Source organism: Vespa mandarinia, chromosome 3 (genome assembly GCF_050613455.1).
Source record: "Vespa mandarinia isolate Hongniang chromosome 3, ASM5061345v1, whole genome shotgun sequence".
Taxonomy (NCBI): domain Eukaryota; kingdom Metazoa; phylum Arthropoda; class Insecta; order Hymenoptera; family Vespidae; genus Vespa; species Vespa mandarinia.
In genome coordinates, this window is record NC_140812.1 from 9,757,501 (window position 1) to 9,783,704 (window position 26,204).

The following is a 26,204-nucleotide window of genomic DNA, read 5'->3' on the forward strand; positions in this document are numbered from 1 at the left end:
GAGCGACGTTGGTTGAATTATTTTCCCTTGAAAATATTTTGGTAATATTTTCAGTGAACGTCGGGCGGTAAAAGAGGGATGGATGGGAGGGAATGATGATTAGAATTAGATTTTGACGTTTCTTTTTTTTTTCTTTTTTTTTTTAGGTGATCGTGAAATCATAGGGATTATGGGTATCAATAAAATTCTGAGTGAATTTTTTTCTCTCTTTTCTTTTTTTTTTTTTCTTTCTTTCTTTCTTTCTTCAATCGTACAAGAAATCGTTCGTGTAAAACGATCGAAAGCTTTTTTTGGAAAAAAAAAAAAAACAGAAAAAAAAGATCTTTTCGAAGGATAAAAGAAAAATACTAAAGCGAATATACGAAAAAATCGAGAGAGAGAGAGAGAGAGAGAGAGAGAGAGAGAGAAAATAAACGGAAACAAAAACAAAAAGGTAAGTATTTGAAAAAGTTGTTTCTTTTTCTTTTTCTTTTTTTTTTCTTTTTCTTTTCTTTTTCAGTTTAAACTTTTGTACTTATATACTACGCAGGCAGGATTGTATATCGTAATAAAATGAAATATTTCTAACTAAGGAAACAAATCTTGGAGATAAGAGGGGATGATACTGCGATTAAAAAGAGGGTGGGAACATTCTAATCGCGTGAACGTCCCTTTCTTCATCTCCGTAAATACAAATGTACAATATACACACACACACATACACACACACAGACATACGCACACGCACACGCACACACGCAGAGATAATAATACCAAGCCAAAACTCGAAGCAAACAATGCCAAGCGCAAGCTACTATCGAAGACGACGATCATGTATATGTATATAAATATAATATATATATATATATACATGTATTTTTTCATATATCTAAATACATATATATATATACATATATATGTGTATAGTATACTCAAAAGAGGGATTGAGCAAAACAGGCAAATATACGAGATCCTAAAGCATGCAACAGGATATGTATACTTCGAAGAGAGTCGAACACAGAGAAAAAAAAAAAAAAAAACAAAAAAAAAAAATTGCACACAATCGGTGTCGTTTCCTCGACCATTTATTGTTATCTTAATGTTTTATTATTATTATTATTATTATTATTATTATTATTATTATTATTTATTTATTTACTTCGTCGAACGAAAATCGATAGGCCTCGGTCGATGTCCCAATATCGACGTTCCGAGCTAGATGAATTCAAAAGGAAAGATAATAATGGTGGTCGGGGCGGGGAGTTGGGAACTGAGTGGTAGTAGTGAGTGAGGCTGACAAGATCCAAAATTTATGTTAAAACGAAATTGTGTTGTTTCGTTTGCCGTCAAATTCGTCCTTGTTTTGTTTTTTGGGGGAAACAAAAAAAAAAAAAAAACAAAAAAAACAAAGCCCTAACTGTACTATTGTTACAGTGATATCAAGAGGAACAACTATCATAGACAACGATAAACACGTTAAAGAAAGAAACTCGAATTGAAAAAAAAAAATGTAGAGTGTGTGTGTGAGAGAGAGAGAGAGAGAGAGACAGATAGATATATAGATAGAGAGAGAGAGAGGGAGGGAGGGAGAGAGAGAGAGAGAGAGAAAGAGAGAGAGAGAGAGAGAGAGAGAGAGAGAGAGAGAGAGAGAGAGAGAGAGAGAGAGAGAGAGAGAGAGAGAGAGAGAGAGAGAGAGAGAGAGAGAAAGAGATAGATGAGATGCAGAGATGGATGTAACACGAAAGTAAAAAAATAATTTTTTTTGTGTATGTGTATGTGTATGTTTATTCGTGTGTGTGTGTGTGTGTGTCCGCGTTCATCGACATGCAGAAATAAAGAATCGTGTAAGGTGTTGTCGTCCTTTATCATCATCGTCGTCATCTTTAACATTTCAAACGATCTGATTGGGCCTAGTCGTATAAGTGACGTGTTTTTTTATAACCGTGCAAAAACGAATAATTCGGTTTCAATATGTCGGATCTGTTCGAATTTGTACGATCTATATTCTCGATCGAGGTCAGATTTTGATCACGACGAACAGTTGTCCGATCCTGTTCAGTTTTCATCGTCGTCGTCCTTGACTCTTTTCTAATAAATTCAATGGGGAATGTATCGTCCAATCGATGATCTTTCAAACTGGTAGAGACAATCGATAGATCGACGATCTTCTTATTTTTATCGAATTTCTTATCGATCCGATCATAATGTTTCAATTGTTGACGATAAGACTTTTGTATATCGAAGGATTCCGTAGTAACATCGACGTAACTACTCGACGAACAACACGGATCCTTTTTCAAGGACACTTTTTCTTTAATATCATCTAAGTCACGATCAATCTGTTTCAACGACAATACCGGTTGAGGAGCTAATCTCTTTTTCCTTTTGATCGATCTTTCCTTGATCCTTTTTAACAATCTACTTTCCTTCTTAACATCTATGATCTTTTTCGAAGGATTTTCATAATAGTTCTTCGTTGGAAGATCACTCGTAGATTCAATCGTCAGTCTCTCAATGGAATCAATAATTTTTATCGGAGATCGTGATCTATAAATTGATTTAACGTTCGATCTGTCCCTCTGTGTCAATGCCGTTATCGTACCGATCGAACTATCGATCTCCTTTTTTTTACGTTTCATTCTTTCGTTATAAGTTTCCGAATGTTTTTTATCCTTACGCGACATCTTGTAATTCATGAGATCATCCCTTCTGGTTGGATTTATGAAATAAGTGAACTTCTCTGTGTGATCGATCTTATCCTCGATCGGTTCATAAACCTCTCTGATGATATTTGATTTCATCGTTAAGTCGTGTAACGTAGACTTGTATCTTCCTCTTTCGGGTCTGAATGGATAAGGACTTGTCCTGATGATGTAAGTATCATTGACCTTTTCAACGCTAACAAATTCCTCATCCTCGTAAACTTGTCCCTCGTGTATATCCTCGACGATGAAACCCCTGTCTCGAACGAGTCCATCGACGAGGGTTAAGTTATCACGGTAGGTTGGTAAAAATGTCGGAGTGGATGCACGTGCATGCAACGTTTCGTAGGTCATGGCCGGCATTGTTGATGCGCGGTCGTAGTTGTTGTTGTTGGTGCTGATGGTAGTTGTAGTAGTGATGGTTGTGGTAGTGGTGGTAAAAATGCTTGTGGAGGTGTCGATAGTAGTAGTAGTAGTAGTAGCAGTAACAGTAGCGGTAGTAGTAGTAGTAGTAGTAGTAGTAGTAGTAGCAGTAGTAGTACTGTAAGGTAAGGGACGGTGATGCAGGATAGTTGAACTTTCATGCAAGCGATATTGTCTGCTCGTGATTAGGGCTGCTTCGTCACCTCGGCTGGAAGTTATAGAAGACGAGGAGGTTGTGGCAGGTGGTCCAGGTGATCTGGCAGACCTAGACCCAGAGCCTCTAGGTGGTACAGGTGGTGGAACCTTTCCGGAAGGCACCAAATTTGGATTAGGAGGACTAGCTGCACTTCTGCCCTTTAAAACGGCTGGATAAGTGGTCGTTCCTGCGCCAGCTCCTGCTCCTGCTCCTGCTCCTGTCGTCGTTGATGTTGCCGCTCCTGACGATGATGATTTCCCAATAACACCGATACCCAAAGCGTTTTGTTCTTGATGAGGAATGGCCTGTCCGGTGATGCTCAAGGCCAATGGCGGTGGACTCACTGAACCAGTTGGTAGATTGACAGGAGTCGATGTAGCGATCGGGATCGAACCACTCGAAATGGCCGTGCTTGTGGTAGTAGAGGCCGCGATATCCGTTGGGCTCCCTGTTTCGTCCAATTCGAGATTGTTGTTGTTGATCGCGACGAAAGTTTTTTGTTTTTGTATTTTTTTTTTTTTTTTTTTTTTTTTTCCCCGGTGCCGTCGATAGGAACGTTGTTGTCCGAGACGACGTAGCATTCGTAGGGTTCATGACGATAGAAGGGTTGGAGTGGTGGTGGTAGGTCGGACATAGAGATAGATAGATAGAGAAAGAGAGAGAGAGAGAGAGAGAGAGAGAGAGAGAGAGAGAGAGAGAGAGAGAAAGAGAGAAAAAAGAAAAAGAATATAGAGAAAAGCTGAATGAGACTGATCATATGATACGTTCGTTGAACGATGCAAACACCATTTCTCGTATCGTTTTGCGAAAAAAAAAAAAGAAAAAAAAAAGAAAAAACATTATTTCATTCGACTGTCTTATCGACAAATGAAACGGATTCTCTCGACATGATCCTTGATGATCATCAATACAAGTTTTCGTATTAAAACATATTACATGTATGTACTATTAGCTATTGATACGACAAATCTTAGTCGCATCGCTTGTTCTTTTTTTTCTCTATTATTTTTTTGTTTTTCGTTTCATAGTTTCATAAATATGAATGATGGTATGAAGTGAAAAAGAAAGAAAAAAAAAAAAAAGAAAGAAAGAAAAAAAAAACAAAACAAAACAAAAAAGAAAGAAAAATTATTATTATTATTATTATTATTATTATTATTATTATTATTATTATTATTATTATTATAAGTTCCATCGAGAAACAGAATTACTTCGAAATGAGAGACGATTTGTAATACTTCTTCTTTTTTCACTATAAAAAAAAATAAAAAATAAAAAATAAAAAAATAAAAAAGAAAAGAACACAAATATCTCATAAAAAAAAGAAAAAAGAAAAAAAGAAAATTGAAGGATAGAGAGAGAGAGAGAGAGAGAGAGAGAGAGAGAGAGAGAGAGAGAGAGAGAGAGAGAGAGAGAGAGAGAGAGAGAGAGAGAGAGAGGCAGAGACAGAGACAGAGAGAGAGAGAGAGAGAGAGAGAGAGAGAGAGAGAGAGAAAGAAGAGAGAGAGAAGAGAGAATCAGAGATTACGAAGTAATTGAGATCGTGTGAAACTCACCGGGCTTCGTGGGTGACGTAGCATGCATTGTCGAGGTTCCCATTGCCGCCACCGCTAAACCACCATACAACACCATATACCATTACCGTAATTAAAGCAAACTGCTGCTTTTTTTCTTTTTTTTTTTTTTTCTCTTTTTCTTTTACGTCCAATCGGACAGAGACAATTTATTTTATTATTTCTTTATTTAATTATTTTCGAACATTCATTATCGTTGTCGTCGTCGTCGTCATCGATATATCATAAAATTTATTCTCTGTCCAATCGTTTATTGCTCCTATTAACTTTTTCCCGATAATATTATTTTAGAGATAATCCCAAGATTCGAGGAAGGGACGTTCGTAATGCCAAGGAAAAAAAAAAAAAAAAAAAGAAACGAAAAACAAAAACAAAAAAAAAAGAAAAAAATAAAAAAAGAAGAAGAAGAAGAAGAAAAAAGAAAAAAAAGAAAAAAAAAAAAAAACAAAGAAGAAAAAACAGAGGGTCGACGTAATTCAAAAATTGCTCGCATTCGATTGAGATTCATGGTTAAAAAGAAAAAAGAAGAAAAAAAAAAAAGAAATAAAAAGTAAATAAATAAAGAAAGAAAGAACAAAAAAAAAGAGAGAAAAAAGCTATGCATAAGGGTGGTTTCTTGCAAAATAGGCCGATGAAATGTGCTGGAATGCGAGGCCAGGGGGAGGGTGGGAGGCTGATGGTGGTGCGAGGAAGGGTGACAACGACAAAGGTAAAGGGCGAGCAAAAAAAGAAAAAAAGATAAAAGAAAAAAAAAGAACAAAAATGTCGACGTGATGGCATAAACGTGGGACCAAAGTATAATCATTATCGATCGAATTTAAATTCATGATGGGAATAAATATGATGATGAGGAGGAGGAGGAGGAAATGCGTTAATAGAGGAAAAAATTATAATCTAAAGTGAATAGAAAATGGAAATGCATCGTCAAAACGATTCAATGTGAAAATTTAAGGATGGGATTGAGAAGAGGTAAGGAGTGGGGGGTGGGAGGTATGGAGAATGGATGTAGAGAGGAACGATAACATTAGTTGATAATTTATGACGAGGAAAATCACAAATTTTGACATATAAATTTTGGATAAAAAAAAGCAAAATCAAAATACGTACACATCGATGTTCTTTCGTTTTCGTTTTCTTTTTCTGTTTCTTTTTTTTGTTAGTCTTCGATATGTTTCTCTTTTTCGTTTTCCACGAAAGGGCTCTCTTCTGGGATGTTTAAAAGAGCGCTTCTAAAGCTTCGTGGAGAAGGTGGATGGGGACAGAAAGAGAGAGAGAGAGAGAGAGAGAGAGAGAGAAAAAGAGGAGGTATTGGGTAAGGGAAGATTTGTTTTTTCTTTTTTCTTTTCTTTTGGAAGGGGTTCACGTAGGAAGGTTCTTCTGGGGTTCACATAGGGTGGTATTATCTCTTATCCTTAGTGCAGAAATTCTTCTCGAAGATATCTTATTTTGGGATGGTCGTGAAGGTTTTGGATATTGGTAGTAGTAACGTGGTGGGAATGCCGCATCTAAGTTTTTTACTGCCCTCTTCGCTGTGCTTTGCTAATATCATGTATGTGATATATTTATATATATATATATATATATATATATATATATATATATGTAATAGCGCAAAGCCATTAAAAATATTATTTTCATAATGATATTAATATTCGTCAACTTAAAATTTCGTACGTTGACTTATTACATATGTAATAATAAATAAATAATTCGTATTATGATTTCTTTTTTTTTGGAACGTTTCGTGTCAAAAAAAAAAAAAATTTCTAGATCGTACTCTATGATAAATCACGATGATTAAGTTACACTCTTATGAGTTCCGTCGTTAATTATCCGTACAAAAGGTTGATGTGACATTTAAAAAAAAAAAAGAAAGAAATTACTATGTGCATAAATTTCAGATGGCTTTTCTTTATGAAGGATATTCTCTTGTTTTTTCTTTTTTTCTTTCTCTATATATATATTTTTTTTTTTTTTTTTTTTTTAATAACAAGAAAAAATACATTAGAAAAAAGACTAACTATATGACATAGAAAGAAAAAGTTTTGAACGTTCCAAAAATCAACATAGACTTTTTTTATGATCTTTGATAATCGATTACACATTCTTTCTCACGCTGAAACTCTCATTATCTATTTCGATCAATCGCAAAGTATTGTATAACTTTAATCAATTAAATTTTACTTGATCGATAAAAAAAAAAAGATAAAAAAAAAAAAAAACGTTTCAACGTGAAAACAAATGTCTCTCGTTTGGCGGCTTGTCCCGTAAAGCTTAGAGAAAAAAAGATCTTCGATAAAATAGAAATATTTCGGCAATTCTCAATTGTGAAATAATAATAAGAAAGAAAAGAAAAAGAAAATAGAATAATAATAACGATCGATCGAAAACTATGATCGATTATGATGGCTTTGGACTTACCGGTCGAATCGAAGTCACCCTCTAATGGCCTCAATGGCCTCGTTATACTTTTTCTCTTCGAGGGGGAATGTTTCAGTGCTGCAACACAAAACACAAAATTTGTTGTGATCACAGGTACGACTTTTACAATCCTTATTAACTCTGTTAGAAATAAAACATCCATCTGATAATAATAATAATAGTAATAATAATAATAATAATAATAATAATAATAACAATAATAATAATAATAATAATAACAATACTAGTACTAACAATACTAATACTAATAATAATAATAATAATAATAATAATAATAATAATAATAATAATAATAATAATAATAATAATAATAATAATAATACTAATAATAATAATAATAATAATATTAATAATAACAATAATAATCATAATAATAATAATAGTACCTTGTATAAACCGAAACGATTAATAATAAAATTGGATTAAATGTTAAGGGAAGGTGCCTGTTTAACGAGGAAGGTACCACTGATTTGTACGCTACTGAAGCTGGTATCATCAGTACCGTAGCAAGTATCATTTTTATTTCTATTTTTCTTTTTCTTCAAATTACTTTTTTTTCCACCTCGCTACAGCACTGATCACTAAGGACTATGATATATTTATAATATACGTATAATATCTAAGTCTTCCTTGCCTTTTGTTTTCTTTCTTCTTTCTTTTTTTATTTTTTTATTTTTTTCTTTTTTTCTTTCAAATATTTCATCTCTTCAATGTTCTCTTTCTATCTAATAATACGTGAATTATAATATGAGAAACCAAACTACGTATTCAAGCCGACACAACATCTAAAGAGAAGCCTTTTATCTCTTTCTAACAAATGCTTTTCTCTTCTAACAATGAATCATTCTAATCTAAAGATAAAATGTGTTTCATAGTAAAATTTTTCTAATGATTTTTTTTTTCTTTCTTTGTTATTAAACTTCTACGTGTCTGGTTACATGCCTTGTGTGTTCATTTTTATATTTTTTAATCGTCACATATATATATGTGACGATTAAAAAACAATTTTTATACATATAGATACAGTATACTTATACATATGTATATATACGTACGTACGTGATCGTGAACGTCCGTCAAAAAATTTCCTAAAATACAGCGAATCGTATATATCCGCTATTGTTATTATTATTATTGATTTATTTTTCCATAATAATCATCGTTGACATTTTCAATAGGGGCTAAGGTGGGGTGTGGGGTATGTCTAAGCCAAACTAACGTACGATATTGAAGATTTAAAAAGAAAAACAAGAAAAAAGAAAAGAAAAAAAAAAAACAACAATCAAATCTCGCGCACGTCGGTAGAAGCAATTTTGTGGATAAAAAAAAAAAAAAAAAAAAAAAAAATAAAAGAGAAAATAATAAAAAAGAAACAGTACAAAAGAATATTGAAAAATAAAAAAAAAAAAGGAACTACGCTAAGTTGATTGGTCACTGGCCCGTACTATATAATATATATATATATATATATTATTTTTTTTTTTCGTTTTGCCTGATTCAGGATATGGGAATGATCTTGTGGATCACTCCTGTGGGAAGGATTTATTGTTCGTCCTTATCTCGATGCGTTGCGTTAATATTCAAGAGCTTTGTGCAGTGTGTTGAAAAGTTTCAGGAGAAAGAAAAAAAAAAAAAAAAAAGAAAAAAAAAAAAAAGAAAAAAAAAAGAAGGAAAAGAGTACCGATAAATAGAAGAAGATGGAGAGATAGAGATAGAAAGGTACATGTATATATATAAATATAAAAAAAAAAAAAACATAGATTGATTAGAAAAAAGATAGAAAAGGGTAGATATACAAGGACACCGATGAAAAGTTTCTGAGTGATTAATTAAATATTATTAATCCTTCTTTTTTTTTTTCTTTTTTTTTTTTTTTATTTTTCACACCAATTTCGTTTTCTTCAGATTGTAAAATTGTACGATTAGAAACTTTTGTCTTGTCCTTGCATATCAAAACATCATCAGAAGCGGTTCGCACGATCGCACGCGACTGTAATCACATTGAAAGCTACCAAAGATCAATAAATAGATCAACAAATAGATCAACGAGATATAATACACGACACGTTCTAGATCGAAGTAAACATGCGATTGATAAATTGATTATCCTTCGATCTTTATTCTAATGTCATATGAATTAGTTTCGTCACGTGCCGTGATATCAATAAATAAACACACACAAATACATCGTAAATATACACGCAAATATTACGAACGAATTTTAAAATTGTTTAGAAAATGTTTCATCGGCAATGTGCATGACTCATAATAAAATTAATTAAAAAGACGATATTATAGAATTATTACGAACGTTCTCTATTAACCTAATGGATTAACGTAAGAATAATTAATTAATTATTTCATTAATTAATTATAAGAGGGGGGGGGGGGAAGAAAAGGAAAAAAGGGGAGAAAAAAGCAACACTTAGACAAACACGAAGGATTGAAAATACATTGGAACGACTATAACACATTTTTAATTTAAAAATATTCAAGGCATTCATTAACGATATAAAAAAGATCGAAGAAATGCAAATACATGTGTGTATACACACATATACACACAGACACACGCACACGCAGACGCACACGCACACGCACGAATACATATATACGCATGTGTTCTCAAAGAATCATAAATTAAAGTTTCACGCGAAATGTTTTAATAAAAAACAATTAATTTGATCGAATAGGAGAATTAAGAAGCACATAAAGTATGACAAAAAAAAAAAAAAAAAAAAAAAAAAAATAGAGAAAATTTTGAAAAGCCATTTTTACGAGTTATTGTATGTGCATCGAACAAAAGTGAATCTATCTATGTATTTTCATAAAAATTCTACAAAAAAAAAGAACAAAAAGAAAAAAAAAGAAAAATAAAAATAAAAATAAAATTTTCTTTTTCTTTTTTTTTTTTAACATTTTGTTCGGAAAAAAAGGAACAATACGGGATTATACAAGCACACACACACACAAGCACGCACGCACACACAAAAGCGAAAGTGTGAATAAAGGAATAAACGTTACGGGCTATCGTACAACTTAGAGAAAGGAAGAAGAAAAATAAAGAAAAAATAATAGATATATAAAAAAAAAAAAAAAAAAAAAAAAAAAAAAAAATAAAACACGAAGAAAAAAAAAATAAAACAAAACGAAAAGAAGGGAAAAAGTGAAGAAGAGTGAAAAAGAACTCGATCGAAAAAATATATATATATAAAAAAAAATTTGAGGAAAAATTAAGAAAAAAAAAAAAAGAAAAAAAAAGGAAAAAAAACAAACAAAAAAAAAGTAAAAACGAAAAAAAAAGAAAAGGAAATAAATGAATAAAAAAATTAATGAATAAATAATTAATTAAAAGATGTTGAAATAGACAGACGGACCAACAGAGACAGACAGAGTTACCTATGTAGCTGGTGACGAGGTTACGGAATTTGCGATGGTTCCCCTTAATCTCAGGCAGGTCCACTTTTCGTATTCGAGTTTTCGAGTTTCGATCGGTAGCAGATCAGGTCAGATCAGGTTCATTTGGGGTCGACACGGAAAGAAGTGCACGGGACACAGAGAAACATCAACATTTAGCTGATTCCGTATTCGGTTCATGGCAAAATCATTTTAAGAAACATAAAGTACGCTTTCAATTATCCCGATTATATTCTTTTCTATTTTATCAATTTTCTTTTTTTCTTCTTTAAAAGTAACAAAAATTCTTTGTTTCGAAAAAAAAAAAAAAAAAAAAAGAAATAATAAAAAAAAATAAAAAAAAAAAATAGAAAGAGAGAGAGAGAGAGAGAGAGAGAGAGAGAATGAGAGAAAGAATAAAAGACAAATTAAAGCGAGGAATTTGGTATTTTGGTTTAATAAGTTTCTACGAAGTATTTTGAAGAAAAAAAAAAAAATATATATATATAAATAAATTAATAAATAAATGAAAAAAAGAATATAAAGTATCTGTTAGATAAATACGTCGTCGTTCGATAGAAATATATATATATATATATATGTAAAATAGGTACAGAGAGAACATTCGCACGCTTTAAAAAAAAATAAAAAAAATAAAAAGAAAACCATTTCGCGTGTTTGATGAGCGTAAGTATTAATTTGTCTATTTCTTTTTTCTTTATTTTTGTTTGTCGGCTTTCTCTGCTAATTTCCTTTTTTCTTTTTTTTTTTTTTTCATTTTTGGATGTAAAAGCGAGGAAGTACGAAGAGCAGTTTGTTTATGTTTTTTCTTTTTTTTTTTTTTTTTTTTTTTCTCGAAGAGCCGTCCCACGTTGTGTCTTTTCTCCGAAACCTATTTACTTTTTAAACAACACTGTACATCTGTTTTGAAAAATGATACAACACAATTTATATATATATATATATATATATATATATATATATATATATAAATAGATAGTTAAATAGAGATATATATATATATATATATATATATATATATATATATATATAGATATATGTATATACAGGGTGATCCAAAAATTTTTTAAGCAAATTAAAAGTTCCTATGTGATTTTAAATATCAATCGATTTCTTTCGTGATCTTTTATTAGAATATAATGCAATTAGGCTTTTGATTTGACAAATTAATATTATAGTTTGACGATCTGAAAGAAAGAAAATAGAAGGAGGAAACAGTAATTAAAAAACAAAATAAAAACTTGGCATGAAAATTTTCGAAAAAAAAAGAAGGAAGAAAAGAAAAAAAAAGTAATTGATTGTTAAAATCATCTAGGAACTTTCGATTCATCCTGTGTTTATATATATATAAATATATATATATATATATATATATATATATATATATATATATGTACGTCAATGAAGAGGTGAAAATGTAAAAAAAACAAAGAAAAAAAGAAAAGAAGAAAAAACCGAAAAAAAAACCTTAAACGTATCATACGAAAAACACAAACAACGAACACATCGCAAGAAATATACAATAATTATCGAAGGCTGTATGCAAGGTGTATAAAATGCGAATGATGACTGATAATGATGATGATGATGATGATGATGATGATGATGATGATGATGATGATGATGATGATGACGATGATGATGATGATGATTATGATGATGATGATGAGGATGATGATGATGATGATGATAACGACGATGACGACGACGACGATGTGCGTGCAAAATTCACGTGATTAGAAAGAAAAGGAAGAAAGAATGAAAGAAAGGAAAACAAAGAAAAAAATTAGAAAAAAATTAAAATAAAAGAGAAAAAAAAATTTATATATATAATTAGATAGATAGATTAGAATGGCAACGAAAGAAAGCAACGAAAAATAATTACGATTAGTTAATCAGTATAATATGCATATAGAGATATAGAGTTTAGCGTTTGCTATTTTTTTTTTTATTTTTTTTTTTGATTTTTCTATTTTTGTTAATAATTTAATTCGATAGGAGAAAAAAGAAAAGAAAATGAAAAAAAAAGACAATGTGAACGATAAAGAAATAAAGGGTGAGACCATAATAATAATAATAATAATAATAATAATAGTAGTAGTAGTAGTAGTTGTAGTAATAGTAGTGCGGGTAGGCTCTTTAAATGAAATGAAATTGTCAATCGTGAAAATGTTTATTGGCAATATATATATATATATATATATATATATATATATATATATATATATATATATGTATGTTATATATAAATGTTGTACATTGGTGTCCACATTACGATTTCATAGCTGAATATTTTTCATGTTTTCTATTTTCTAATTTGCCTACTAATATTTTGCTTTTCTTTTTTCTTACTAATTGGTTTTTCTTTAAATTTTAATTTTTTATTCCTTCGTACGTTAACAATAAAAAAGATATTTCTATTTATACTATTCATCTCTCTCTCTCTCTCTCTCTCTCTCTTTCTCTTTCTCTCTCTCCCTCTCATTCTTACTTTTTCTCATTTTACAAACTATTCTGACGCATAAACAAATATATAATACTAACTTCAGCAAAAAATAGATCTATTTATACCTATGATAATGTGTATATGTAAATAATAATGATATTATGTTAGTCAGGAGGAACTCTTGATCTGTAGATAATTATGAGAAAGCACGAAAACGAAGACGCTATATGGGATCGATACTATCGATCAATTATGAATCATTTTTCCATATCGCGATCATATATATATATATATATACATATACGAGTTGATTGTTATGAAAGTGGTTCAAGTGAAAAATTGTACACGCGTACGTACGCTTTTTCTTTCTTTCTTTTCTTATTTTTTTTTTTCTCTTTTTCTTTTTTGTAACATGCTATTCTTAACATTCTCATTTTTTTTGTCTGCATTTTTTTCTTTTTCTGTTTTTTTCGTTTTTTTTTTATTTTCTTTTTAAATTATACAAAAGAATTATTTTTCAAGAATAAATATACTTACTTTTTCTTCGTTCGTTCTCGTTACGGTAAAAGAAGAATATAAAAAAGATTTTGAAATATTACAAATTCAAATAATACCATACTTAGACCACTTTTCATAATGAATTGATTCACGTATATATATATATATATGTATGTATGTATATATATGTATATATGCATGTATGTAATATACAAATAGGTTTCGTGCGTTCTTCTATATCCTCTTTCCGATAACAAGCTTTAATAGAGTACGATTACAATCTCACGAATGAATAATAAAAATAGAAAGCACTTTGTGAAATTATTCTGTTGTTAAATAGTACTAGGAGAAGTTTCAAGAACTTTACCGATTATTATTATATATATCATATATCATATATATATATATATATATATATATATATGTATACATAAAAATTCTTATAAAACTTTGGCAGATAGGTGTACTGTTCATTTGTAAGGAACTTTTTTTTCTTTCTTTCTTTCTTTTTTTTTTTTCTTTTGAATATATTATAATGCAATATGCAATCAAGTCCACACATTCATAAGTAGTCTTCAACTTAGTTGAAAATAAATTTCATTCTTCTTTTTGTTTTTCTTCGATCGTTTTTTTGCCTATCAATAAAATCAAAAATATTCTTCCTTATTGCTGATCTACATTTTAAATATTCAGCTATTATTTTGTGAACACCAGTGAACGTATAGATTATTATTATTCTCTTATTTCGAAAATTTTTGTCTACATTACCGATATTAAAATACTGTTTTCGGACGAGAATGTTAAACGAACAACGTGGTTTTGTACCCGAAATAATAATAAAAAATAAAATATATATATACACAAACGCACAAACACGCGCACACACACACACAAATAAGAAAAAGAAAAAAAAAAGAAAAGAAACAGGAACAAATAAGATAAAAGAAAAAGAAAAAAAATATATGTGTGTGTGTAAATGTTCGAATATGTATATATCGTGTTAGCAATTAGTTACACCAATATAAAACCCAAAGGTGATAACCTGATTACTGATTAATATATTCCGAATATTTTATACATTATATATATATATATATATATATATATATATATATTTTATTTTTTCTTTTAATTCATTATATTTTATTTTAATTCATTATATTTTGAATAATCTTTGAAGGTATCCGAAAATATCATTATGGCTTTAGTAATTATCGATTCTAAATACTTAAATTACAACAAATTAATTCTATCGATATGGCATATTACTTATTCGAATATCACTGTATTTGTAAAATCTCGTGTATTTGTTTTACATTATTATTATTGTACGCGTTTGGCAGCTCGAATAAAATTAATTATCTACAGAAATTTTCTCTCTCTCTCTCTCTCTCTCTCTCTCTCTCTCTCTCTCTCTCTCTCTCTCTCTATATATATATATATATATATATATATATATATATATATATATATATATACATACATATATACATACGTACATACATACATACAATGCGAAAGATATATATATATGTATATAAAAAAGAAACCAAAAGAAAAAAGAAAATTTTCAGATACCTACAAGTCCCATGTGTTTATCGTTACCTTAATAAAAAAAAAAAAAAAAAAAAAAGAAAAAAAAAGACCACTTTCTAAAATCTTTTCTTAGAATATTATGGACGGCTATGGTCTGTTTCTTTTTTTTTTTTTTTTTTATGCGAAAAAAAGAAGGATCATTTATTAATATATATATATATATATATTCTTTTAAAATATATATATATATTTTTTTTTTTTTAATATGCGAGGTGTTTGCTTGCTTTTTATTTTTTTTTCTTTTTGTTTGTTTGCGAGTTATTTTTTTTTTTTAATGATAAATGCACGATTAAAAGATGATATATATATGTGTATATATATATATATATATATATATATATATATATATAATGTTAATATATATCGTTCAGTATCTTTTGAGATATTAATATTTAAATAAAAACTTGTTACTTTTCGGAAAAGGACATAGTCATGCTAAACGATTAAGCACTTGTTAATTAGAATTGTTTTTTTCTCATCCCCCTTTTCTTTTTTTTCTATTCATTTCTTTCTTTTCTTTTTCTTTTTTTCTTTTTCTTGTTGTTCATTTTTTAACGAGATTAGAACGAGGTACAACGAGAAATACTGGAGATAAACAAAATACAATTTCTCTAGCTTACGGCTTACTGCACTATGTACGTATTTTAATTTGCCTTGTCTATTGTGTGTGTGTGTGTGTGTATTTTATTTTTTCTTCTCAATCTTAAGTATCAAGATAATTATCTTAATTTTAATTAGTCGTCTATGTGTGCGTATATTATGTATACTTGTTATTCGTAAGAAAAGTCATATGCTAAATAATTCTAGTTACGCGATTTGTCTCTTTCTTCTTTTTTTTTTTTTTTTTTTCCTTTCTTTTCTTCTTCTTCTTTCTCTTCTTTTATCAATTCTTACAATCAAACTCCCTAATTAATTCTCCCCCTTACAAAACTCTTTTCCTAATTCTTTTATTTATTTCTTTTTCTCTTTCTTTCTTTTTTAATTAATTTTTCTTCCATACGTTTCACAAATATGCGATTAACGTAGTGACATTTTCCAAGGGAAAAAAGAAAAAAAAAAAAAAAAAAAAAAAAAAAAAAAAAAAAAAAAAAAAAAAGAAAAAAGAAAGAAAGAAAGAAGACAAAGAAAAAAAGAAAAGATGTCATTGTATAATATTGCATATGGTTGAATCACGGTATATGCATATATATATATATATATATATGTATATATACATGTATATGTATATACTAATACAGACAGAAAAAGAAAGTATGTTTAATCACAGTCAATAATAGTTAAAAAGTTAATAAAAAGTGATCTTTATAAATCGTTTTCATAAATATGACTTTAAAAAGTAATGGATTATCTTTGTTAATCGACAAAGATAATTACACGGTAGGATTATTGTTTTAAGATTAACGTTATAATAAAAAAAAAAAAATGATTACAAGAAGAAATAGAGAGAAATAAAAGAACGAGCAGAAAAGAAAATGGAATAACAAAGACGACGGATTAAATCAATCAGAAAGCAATAGCCATCAAAGATAATAAATCTGTCAAAAAGGTTTCACTTACAACTTAAGAATGAGCCTTGTTTAGTGTCAACATTGACGTCAAGTTTGCTAGTAGAGGCTGATTAGGATGGTACTTACGTGAAGGTATCTTCTTGAATACTGTCTTGGCCATAAAGTCTTGAAAACGCTGAGCATAAAATCCTGGTCGGTGTACTGATACTGTATCCTGTAAAAAGGAAAACAAAAAATATTTTTTATTCTTCCTTCTATTACACACACACACACACACACACACACACACACACACACACACACACACACACACACACACACACACACACACACACACACACACACACATATATATATATTTATTTTTGTTTTTATTCATATTGTCGTTGATAAAAATCATTTTCAAAAAGATCAAATTAATCAAGGATACAACGATAAGAAAATTGACAATAAAAAAATATTTGATCATAATTAATAACTATATACATTTATGTCAATAATATAATAAATATTTAACTTACACCATCGTGTATCATCGATTTCCACGTATGCTCGAGCTTCTTCTTAAGTCTGTAGCTCTGCAAAATGTCAATGATACCAAGAAATAATAATAGCCGTTCACCACGAGCATTTCTTGCAGGTATACCACCAGGACTGCTAGGAAGAAAAAATAATAATTTATGTTTACCATTTAGATACTTCACTCTTGAATATTATATTTAACAAATTATTTAACATATTATTAATCTCAACACATTTGAAAGAGAGAGAGAGAGAGAGAGAGAGAGAGAATAATAAAAATTTTTTAGGTGATGTTAAAAGTCAATTGAATTTTTTTCAAAATTTTATAATATAAAAACTAGTTGTATAATTTGAACGAAAGAAAATCAATTCTCGGAAAGAAAATTTCTAAAAGCATTTAATAACTTTAAACGATTATTCATTTAGGAAATTTTAATTTTTTTACAACATTTCTATTAGAGAGAGAGAGAGAGAGAGAGAGAGAGAGAGAGAAAGAGAGACTTTCAATCAAGTTAAATTTATAGGTAAAAAAATACTCACGGAACATCGTCCTCTTCGTCGATTGGTTCGCTCTCAGCTTGAATACTTTCCATAGCTGTACTATGAGCGACCAACCTTTGCCTGTTTATGCTTCTCGATCGATTCAATGCCGTAGCACCTATTCTGTCCTCTCTATCGCGTTCTCTGTCCGTTTGAATAAAAGCACCACCCTCGCCTGCGACATCACCAATCTCGTCGTCGGCACTGGCTGATATTCTTTGTTCTTGCTAAAGAAACGAATCAACAATTTTATAAAAATGTGTTCTTGTAGTTTTCTTTTTTTTTTCTTTCTTTTTTTTTTTCTTTTTTTTTTTTTTCTTTCTTTTTTCTTTTCAATTAAATAAGACACGTTAAACGTCTCTTGGTATGATTTATTAATACGAAAGAACGCAAGAGCGTTTTCTAAGAAATTGATTAGATCTATTTACTCTGACAACAGATTTTTATGAAAGTTCGTTTTCAACTCAGACGAGAAGTCAAAAGATGTAAACAAAAAGTCCAGGCGACAAAGACGTGATAAATTCAGGAACGTATTCACGATTGATTATATCATTCATATATCTGGTAACAATTTTATCGGTGTACTTAAAATAAAATCAAATGATTATTGATTATCGTTAAATTGTTATTGTTTACGTCTCTCGACTTTGTCTAATCTCGTTGAATAGATTATAGTGATATTACTTTTTATTAATTCATCTTCTAATTACATGCAAATTATAACGAAGAGACACCCATTTGTGATATTCGAACGCATATGTGTATCCATCTTGTTCATAAAAATATTTTATAAAATATTTATTAAAAAAAAAAAAAAAAAAAAAAAAAAAAAAAAAAATTTATAAAATAAAAATATTCTAACGTATGGAAACGCGTTTACTTTTTGTAGTACTAACAAGGATATCGATAAATGTATTTTTTTTTAAATAGGCATTAACGAAGCCATTTCTTTTTTTTTCTTTTTAAATAATCGCGAGATATATTCCTACAAGAAAAATAATACTGTCGAATCGTTCGTGCTGTATCGTTCATAATAATACGAATAAAAAAAAAAAAAAAAGAAAAAGAAAAAATAAAATAAAATAAAATATAATTGATAAATATGTCGTTTGAGATACGGATTTTCCAACTTTCTTTTTTTGCAACATCGAACTCACGGAAAATCTTTTAAAAATCACGAAATATCCTTTAGAATATAAATATTGCCGAATCATATGCGTATCATATCGACAAAATTAATGATAAAAAAATTCTTGGATTTATTTAATTTTTTTTTTTTCTTTTCTTTACAATTTCAACATCTCACGGATTTCGCGATAACAAACGTACCTTGAGCGTCGTTCAAAATTTGATGCATCGAAACATCGTTCATTATAATTTCGTTATAATAATATTAGCTATTCATTATTTTATCGTAGCTAAAAGGATTTAATTAATTGAAAAAAAGAAAAGAAATGAAAAATGGAAAAGAAAAAAACGAAAGTATATATATATATATATCAATTGTTTGTTTACTTACAGCTTTTTCCCTTGCTGCTTGATCAAGATTATGTATCCCAACTAAAAGGGAATAATCCATGATCTTGAAACTCTCTAAAACGCGACAATCACGTTGTATAGTTTTGACAAGTGCATTGTATGTATCTGCTTCGAGAAAGATTCCTTCCTGATGGTGTTCCATAAAATCTAAATCCTTGTACGTTGGTGACGACTTCGATCTTTCCATTTTTGATGCCTGAAAAGTATTGGGTAGAAAAAGAAATGAAAAAAAAAAAAAAAAAAAAAAAAATAAATAAATAAATAAATAAATAAAAGAAACGAATGATAAAGAAACATTATAAAGCTGACAGATTAAATATGAAAGAATAAAATATGATTATAGTAAATGTCTAAACATAACATACCTTTCTCTTATACGTCGATCCTTTTAAATCGTACTTTTGATGCAATTTTACTGACGACGGAAGTAGATTATTCATAGCGACTAATCGAACATTTTTACTGTTACAACGATAACAATACAAGCCGAAAAATTTTGGTAACAGTGTTCTTGGATTCTGATTTAAATTCTGAAACAAAAGAAAAAAAAAAAAAAAAAAAAAAAAAAAAAAAAAAAAAAAAAAAAAAGAGAAAAGAAGAAAAAATAGAATAGACAATAAAACAAATAAAAGATAATAAAGAGATAATGGAGATAAATTGGGCATGTCATTTGTTAATCGTCCAATTAAATCATGTTGTATTATTGTCGAAATTGAGATCGAGAAGTTCGACATTAAAAATCGTTTACTTTCGACGATTAATTTCTTTTTCTCATTTTTTTTTTCTTTTTTTTTGTCATATCGTAAAACTACAAGTCTATCTGATAAAAACGAACGACCAAGTGTCTGACTAAGAATTAAAAAAAAAAGTATCAAGAAAGAGTAATCGATTTTTAAAACCACTTCGGAACTTTCTTTTCTGCGATGGGGCGTTGGGAGGAAAGAGAGAGAAAGAGAGAAAGAGAGAGAGAAAGAGAGAGAGAAAGAGAGAGAGAGAGAGAGAGAGAGAGAGAGAGAGAGAGAGAGAGAGGGAAAGAAAGATGAGGGACGAGGGCACACGCTCTTTGTAAATACATATTTCATTGTCTTTACCATGTAATATCCTGGAAGAAGAGTTTGCAAAAATTCTCCCTCTTTATGCTGTACAGTCTTAATAATAAATTCATCGTCCTCCGTTAAATAGAATATACTTCCACTGGCACCTGGATTGGATAATTCACGCAAAGGTGCGCTACACATCGACATCTGAAGGAAAAAAAAAAAAAAAAAAAAAAAAAAAAAAATAAAAAGAAATAAAAAAAAAATAAAAAATAAAAAATTAGATTAAAATGGTTAAAGTGATTTTATAAAAAAGAAAAACGAACGAATGAATTATTTCTTTTAAATTTTTTATTAACTTTTTTTTTCTTTTTCTTTTTTTTTTTTTTTAAATTGAGTAGTATATTTACCAAAAAGTCATCCGGTTGAATTCCAAAGAGATCCCTAAAATATCGAAATGCAATTGGGGCGTAATTTTTAAATTTAAATTCGGAGAAATGATGAGCCGGAGTGTGATTAGATCCCTCGCTTGGAAAATTCGTTGTCTCGACGGTCATGAAATCTTGCATGAGTAAATCTCGTTCTGGCTTACTTGCTAGACCACCGACCGCATGTTGTATACCAAGCTGTATAGATCCCATAATCTGTGTCGTTTGTATCTATAGGTTTCCATAAAATAAAAAAAGAAATGACAAAAAAATTACAGATAAGTAATATGTTCTATATAATATGATTACTATGATTACTTTGCACGCGATATGGTGTTACACGATAATAATATTAATTAACTAATCAGTATATACATATATATACATATATATATATATATATATATATATATATATGCATTATAATAATACTAATAATAATAATGTTTATATGTAATGTGAAAAAAAGAATTACAATAATTCTAAGCATGTTACACATGTTATATAATAATAATAATAATAATAATAATAATAATAATAATAATAATAATAATAATAATGATGATGATGATGATGATGATGATGATGATGATGATGATGATGATGATAGTGATAATGATAATAATAATAATTACAATAATAGTAATGATATTTGTGTTTTGTGAAAAAAAAAAAAAAAAAAAAAAGAAAAATAAATTCGACAAAAATTGTATACACACGAAATGTTAATTATTTAATATATATATATATATAAACTTATATAATAATAATAATAATATTTAGGTGTAATATTTTTTTTTTTTTTTGTAAATTATTATATTACCTTTTTGTACGTGATTTCACCTCCCACACCAACGCGACGATGTCCAATCTTCCTTTCCCTTTCCGATTTATTTCTCGACACCCCCGCAGGGGTTTTGAGTCCCGCCGTGCCATGTTGCGTTATTGAGTTCTGGAAAATAAACTGGCCGTCTAATATCTCCTTATGTCATGATACATATGTACATATACATATATATATAAAAAAAATAATAAAAAAAAAAATAAAAAAATAAAAAAAAAAAAGAAAACTCATTAAATATTACTAGCCAATATACTTAAGTTCCTAGCAAGATAATTATCTTGACAGAAAGAACGTATATAAACAAAGTTCATGGACATCGCGATTATGTGAAACATAAACAATATTATTGATGAAAAGAAAGAAAGAAAGAAAGAAAAATAGAGAGAGAGAGAGAGAGAGAGGGAGAAATAAAAAAAAAAATTAAAAAAAGAGAAAATAAAAAGAAGGAGAGGAAAGGTCGGAAAAGTCGCTTGTCTAGTCGATGACGAATCGTTCGACTCTTTAAAGTCCGGAAATAGAACTGATTTAACGCGTAGAAATTAAAAGGAAATCGATCTATCTATCTAACTCGAATCTTATATACATATATATATATATATATATATATATATATATATATATACACTTTGAATCATTTCCGGTCGATTGATCGTCATTAAAATAAAGAAACGAATAAAAAAAGAAATAGAATAAAAATCATTTGAAATATCGATCTATTTAATAATCCAACCCAATAATAATAATAATAATAATAATAATAATAATAATAATAATAATAATAATAATAATAATAATAATAATAATAATAATAATCATAATAATAATATGTAACTATTATTCTTCGATTAATCATTATAAGAGATTGTAATTAAAAATTTTCACATACATTTATGCATAAAGAAAATAATAATAAAAAAAAAATAATAATAATAATAATAATAAATAGATGTATAAAAAAATGATTAATAATTAATTGTTTTATTTAGTATCATACACGAACGATTATTTACAGATTTAATATAAAATGTTATAGGAAAATTTTCATTACTTTTTATATATATATATATATGTATGTATATAAATATGAATAAAAATAAATATATAAATAAAATAAATAGAACTGTTATCGATTTGAATATTACACGAGCAAAATTATTCGTCAGATTAACGATAAGAGATTGAAATAAGATTTGTATTGATTTTCTTGTATCTATTTACAGGTATGTATATAAATGTATACAAATAAATGAAAATGATTTCATAAAACAAAAACGATTTAAAAATGAAGCTAAAAATTATTGTTGAACATTTTAATGATAAGATATTATCGTAAGATTATCAAATGATTTTCATTTATACGTACGTAAAACTAACGAGAAATGAAATCGATTAGAATCTAATCGTACAATTATTGTCCGATTAATGATAAGAAATTAACGTAAAATCATTACTTCATATATATGTAAAATTTTTATTTATATATAGATAAAAGGAGATAGAAATATAATCGATTAGAATCCGATCGAATGATTATTATCGAATAATTAACGATAAGAGATTAAAGATAAAAGATTCACGTAAAATTTTCATTAATTTTTTATCTTTATGTATATTATATTATCTTTTATACGTAAACATATATAATATATTCTTTCGTTTGCATCTATATAAAAATAAATCATAAAATCGAAGTTGATTGTAATCCGATCGAATGATTATTGTTGTATTTATGTAAAAAAAAAAAAAAAAAAAAAAAAAAAAAAAAAAAAAAAAATCTTTCCATTAAACTTTTCAATAAAAACGATTCAATAATAAATGATTAATAAATAAAGATCAATTTGATTGTTGAGATCGAATAAATTATTGTCCGATCGAATGGATAAGAGATTTATTTAAATGAGATTTTTTTTTTTTTATCTTTTTTTTTAAAACGGGCAAGATTTTTCCCTTTAAATCTTTTATATTTTATTAATCCATATTACGTCATAGTTAATTTAGATTCTCGAATGTAATTTAAAAAGAAAAAAAGTGACACAAACACTATGACTAGGACTATGATTACGAGGTCGGTGTATTACGTTAGGCGATTAACGAAGCGACGTTAGTGTTCTTCTCCCGTCCTCCCCCCTCCCACGTCTCCACCCCCCCTAGTTTTTCCTCGACCCCGTCGTCCCACCTTCGACCGCGATAACTATGAGAGTTATGCAAGTAGAGTCTCCGTTTTTAATACACGTTCACATTTTACGAACTATCAACTGATCATACTCTATTTACGTTTTACGTACAATTAGAACAAAAAGAATTATCTATGCGAAAGAAAAGAAAAAGAAAAGAAAAAGAAAAAAAAAAAAAAAAAGAAAAAAAAAAGAAAAAAAAAAAGACGAAAGAAACAAGAAAAAGAAAAAAATAGACAGAATTGTCCAACTGCGTTATAATTTTGTCCTTTCCTTTTTTCTTTTCCTCTCTTTCAATTCTATCCTCATCTTATTTGATTACGATGACATGTATTTATCGTCTTCGTTGGATATCTTCTTTGACCGAGTTCTTTTTTTTATTTTTTTCCTTAAAAATTATAAAAAGAAAAATAAACGAATTTTTTCAATTTCGATTATTTTTTTTTCCTTTCTCCTCCTACTCTCTCCCTATCCCCCTGCTCTCTCTCTCTCCCTCCCTCTCTCTCTCTCTCTCTCTCTCTCTCTCTCTCTCTCTCTCTCTCTCTCTCTCTCTCTCTCTCTCTCTCTCTCTCTCTTTCTCTATCTTCCTATCTCTCTGTCGAATTTTTCTCCCTTCGATTTTATTCTTATCGCAATCAAAAATTCATTCAGAAATATTGTAAGAGAAAAAGAAAAAAAAAAAAAAAAAAAAAAATAGACAGATTTGTCCAATCTCGATGTATTTCCCTTCCTCTTTTCTTTAATTTTCGAAATTTTTCCTTTACTCTCTTTAATTCCATTTTTTTTTCTTTTTTCTTTTTTTTTTTTTTTTTTTTACGTACTATCAAGAGATTATTCTCGTCGAGAATATCTTTTTTTACGTATTAACAAAAAAATATTAGGAAAATAAAAAATATATTCTAATTTCGATATTTCTTCTCTTTTTAATCTTTCCGTCGAAATTTTTTTTTCTTCGCTTCAATTATGCTTGATCACTTTCATTGGATACTTTTCGTGATATTTTTTACAAAAAAAAATTACAAAGAAAGACAAAAGAACAAAAAAAAAAAAAAAAAAAAAGAAAAAAAGAAAAAAGAAAGAAAGAAAAAAAAAGAGAAAGAAAAGAAACATTTGTCAAATTTCATTATTCTCTCTCTCTCTCTCTCTCTCTCTCTCTCTCTCTCTCTCTCTCTCTCTCTTCGTTTTTCTCTCGAACCTTTTATTTCTTCAATTTCAATTTATTTTCCTTTGTATGCACGAGTTCACTCTCACTCTTTCTCTTTTTTTTTCCTTTTATTTTTTGTTCTTTTTCTTTTTCTATATAATGTAATGTATGTCGTTCAATGATAAAACGAACGCGATAGGAGAAACGTTATCTCCTGACGCACAAGTGAGTATGTATTTCTCGAACGTCAAGGAAGTATCGAATTGTAAACGAACTAATTGCGTCAATAGTTACGTTTTTTTATATTTCTATTTTTTGCTTGCTTTCTTTCTTTCTTTTTTTCTTTCTTCATTCTCGAAACTTAAGAGAGATGAATACCTAATAAAAATGTATTAGTTACAAGAAAGATTAGATAAGGATACTTACATCGAGTGCCGCTACTTTCTCCCCCGTGGATTTATCTGTAAAAATCGTACATTTTTGTTACATTAGAATTACTCGTTAGAATTTTTTACATTTATTATATAATTTATTGGAGACATATATATATATATATATATATATATATATATATAAATTAAATTAAGAATTTTATTTTTATATTAAATAAGGACGATCATATAAATTTATTTAATTCCTATTACTGTTGTTGTGAATTAAAAATCTTGTTAAAAAGATCGTCCAATCGAATTTTTCATTCATCCGGCGGAAAACGTTTCCGCCATTTTTAAAAGGAAACGATTGTTTCCCCTTCCTTTCTCTCTCTCTCTCTCTCTCTCTCTCACTCTCTCTCTCTCTCACTCACTCACTTACTCACTCACTCACTCACTTCATCAGTCGAGGATCAATATCAAGTGTACGTTCAAACCGAGTACCATTTTTGGTGCTAATCAAATTCTGTTTAATGTAATCGATAATCAATATACTCCATAAGGTTTAATTTGAAGCCTTCGATTTATAGGTACTTTTATAACGAGAGGTTCAATTTATAAGATACTGATATTAGTAGTAGTAATAGTAGTAGTAGTAGTAGGAGTAGTAGTAGCATAGTAGTAGTAGGAGTAATAGTGTAGTAATAGTAGTAGTAAGAGTAATAGTGTAGTAATAGTAGTAGTAAGAGTAATAGTGTAGTAATAGTAGTAGTAGGAGTAATAGTGTAGTAATAGTAGTAGTAGTCATATAGTGATATTAGTAT

At 28.6% G+C, this 26,204-nt stretch overlaps 1 protein-coding gene across 12 annotated transcripts in view; it reads right to left on the bottom strand.

The window, feature by feature from the left end:
- Nucleotides 1-26,204, bottom strand: part of PIP5K59B (Phosphatidylinositol 4-phosphate 5-kinase 59B) — a 50,144-nt gene that overhangs the window by 19,438 nt on the left and 4,502 nt on the right. For 6 of the 12 annotated variants that reach the window (XR_014982013.1, XM_085656223.1, XM_085656222.1 and 3 more), the window contains exons 2-14: nt 25,436-25,470; nt 21,671-21,799; nt 20,830-21,078; nt 20,474-20,626; nt 19,748-19,912; nt 19,363-19,578; nt 17,844-18,070; nt 17,303-17,438; nt 16,908-16,995; nt 10,716-10,778; nt 7,296-7,373; nt 4,857-4,910; nt 3,308-3,748 (exon numbers count right to left, since the gene is read on the bottom strand). Coding sequence is in view for 11 of the 12 variants with exons in the window: in XM_085656223.1 (XP_085512349.1) it covers nt 3,308-3,748; nt 4,857-4,910; nt 7,296-7,373; nt 10,716-10,778; nt 16,908-16,995; nt 17,303-17,438; nt 17,844-18,070; nt 19,363-19,578; nt 19,748-19,912; nt 20,474-20,626; nt 20,830-21,078; nt 21,671-21,799; nt 25,436-25,470 (2,034 nt within the window). In the remaining variant the exon portion in view is untranslated. The remainder of the gene's footprint in view (nt 1-3,307; nt 3,749-4,856; nt 4,911-7,295; nt 7,374-10,715; nt 10,779-16,907; nt 16,996-17,302; nt 17,439-17,843; nt 18,071-19,362; nt 19,579-19,747; nt 19,913-20,473; nt 20,627-20,829; nt 21,079-21,670; nt 21,800-25,435; nt 25,471-26,204) is intronic. The other 6 variants (XM_035874029.2, XM_035874030.2, XM_035874031.2 and 3 more) reach the window with 6 other exon arrangements.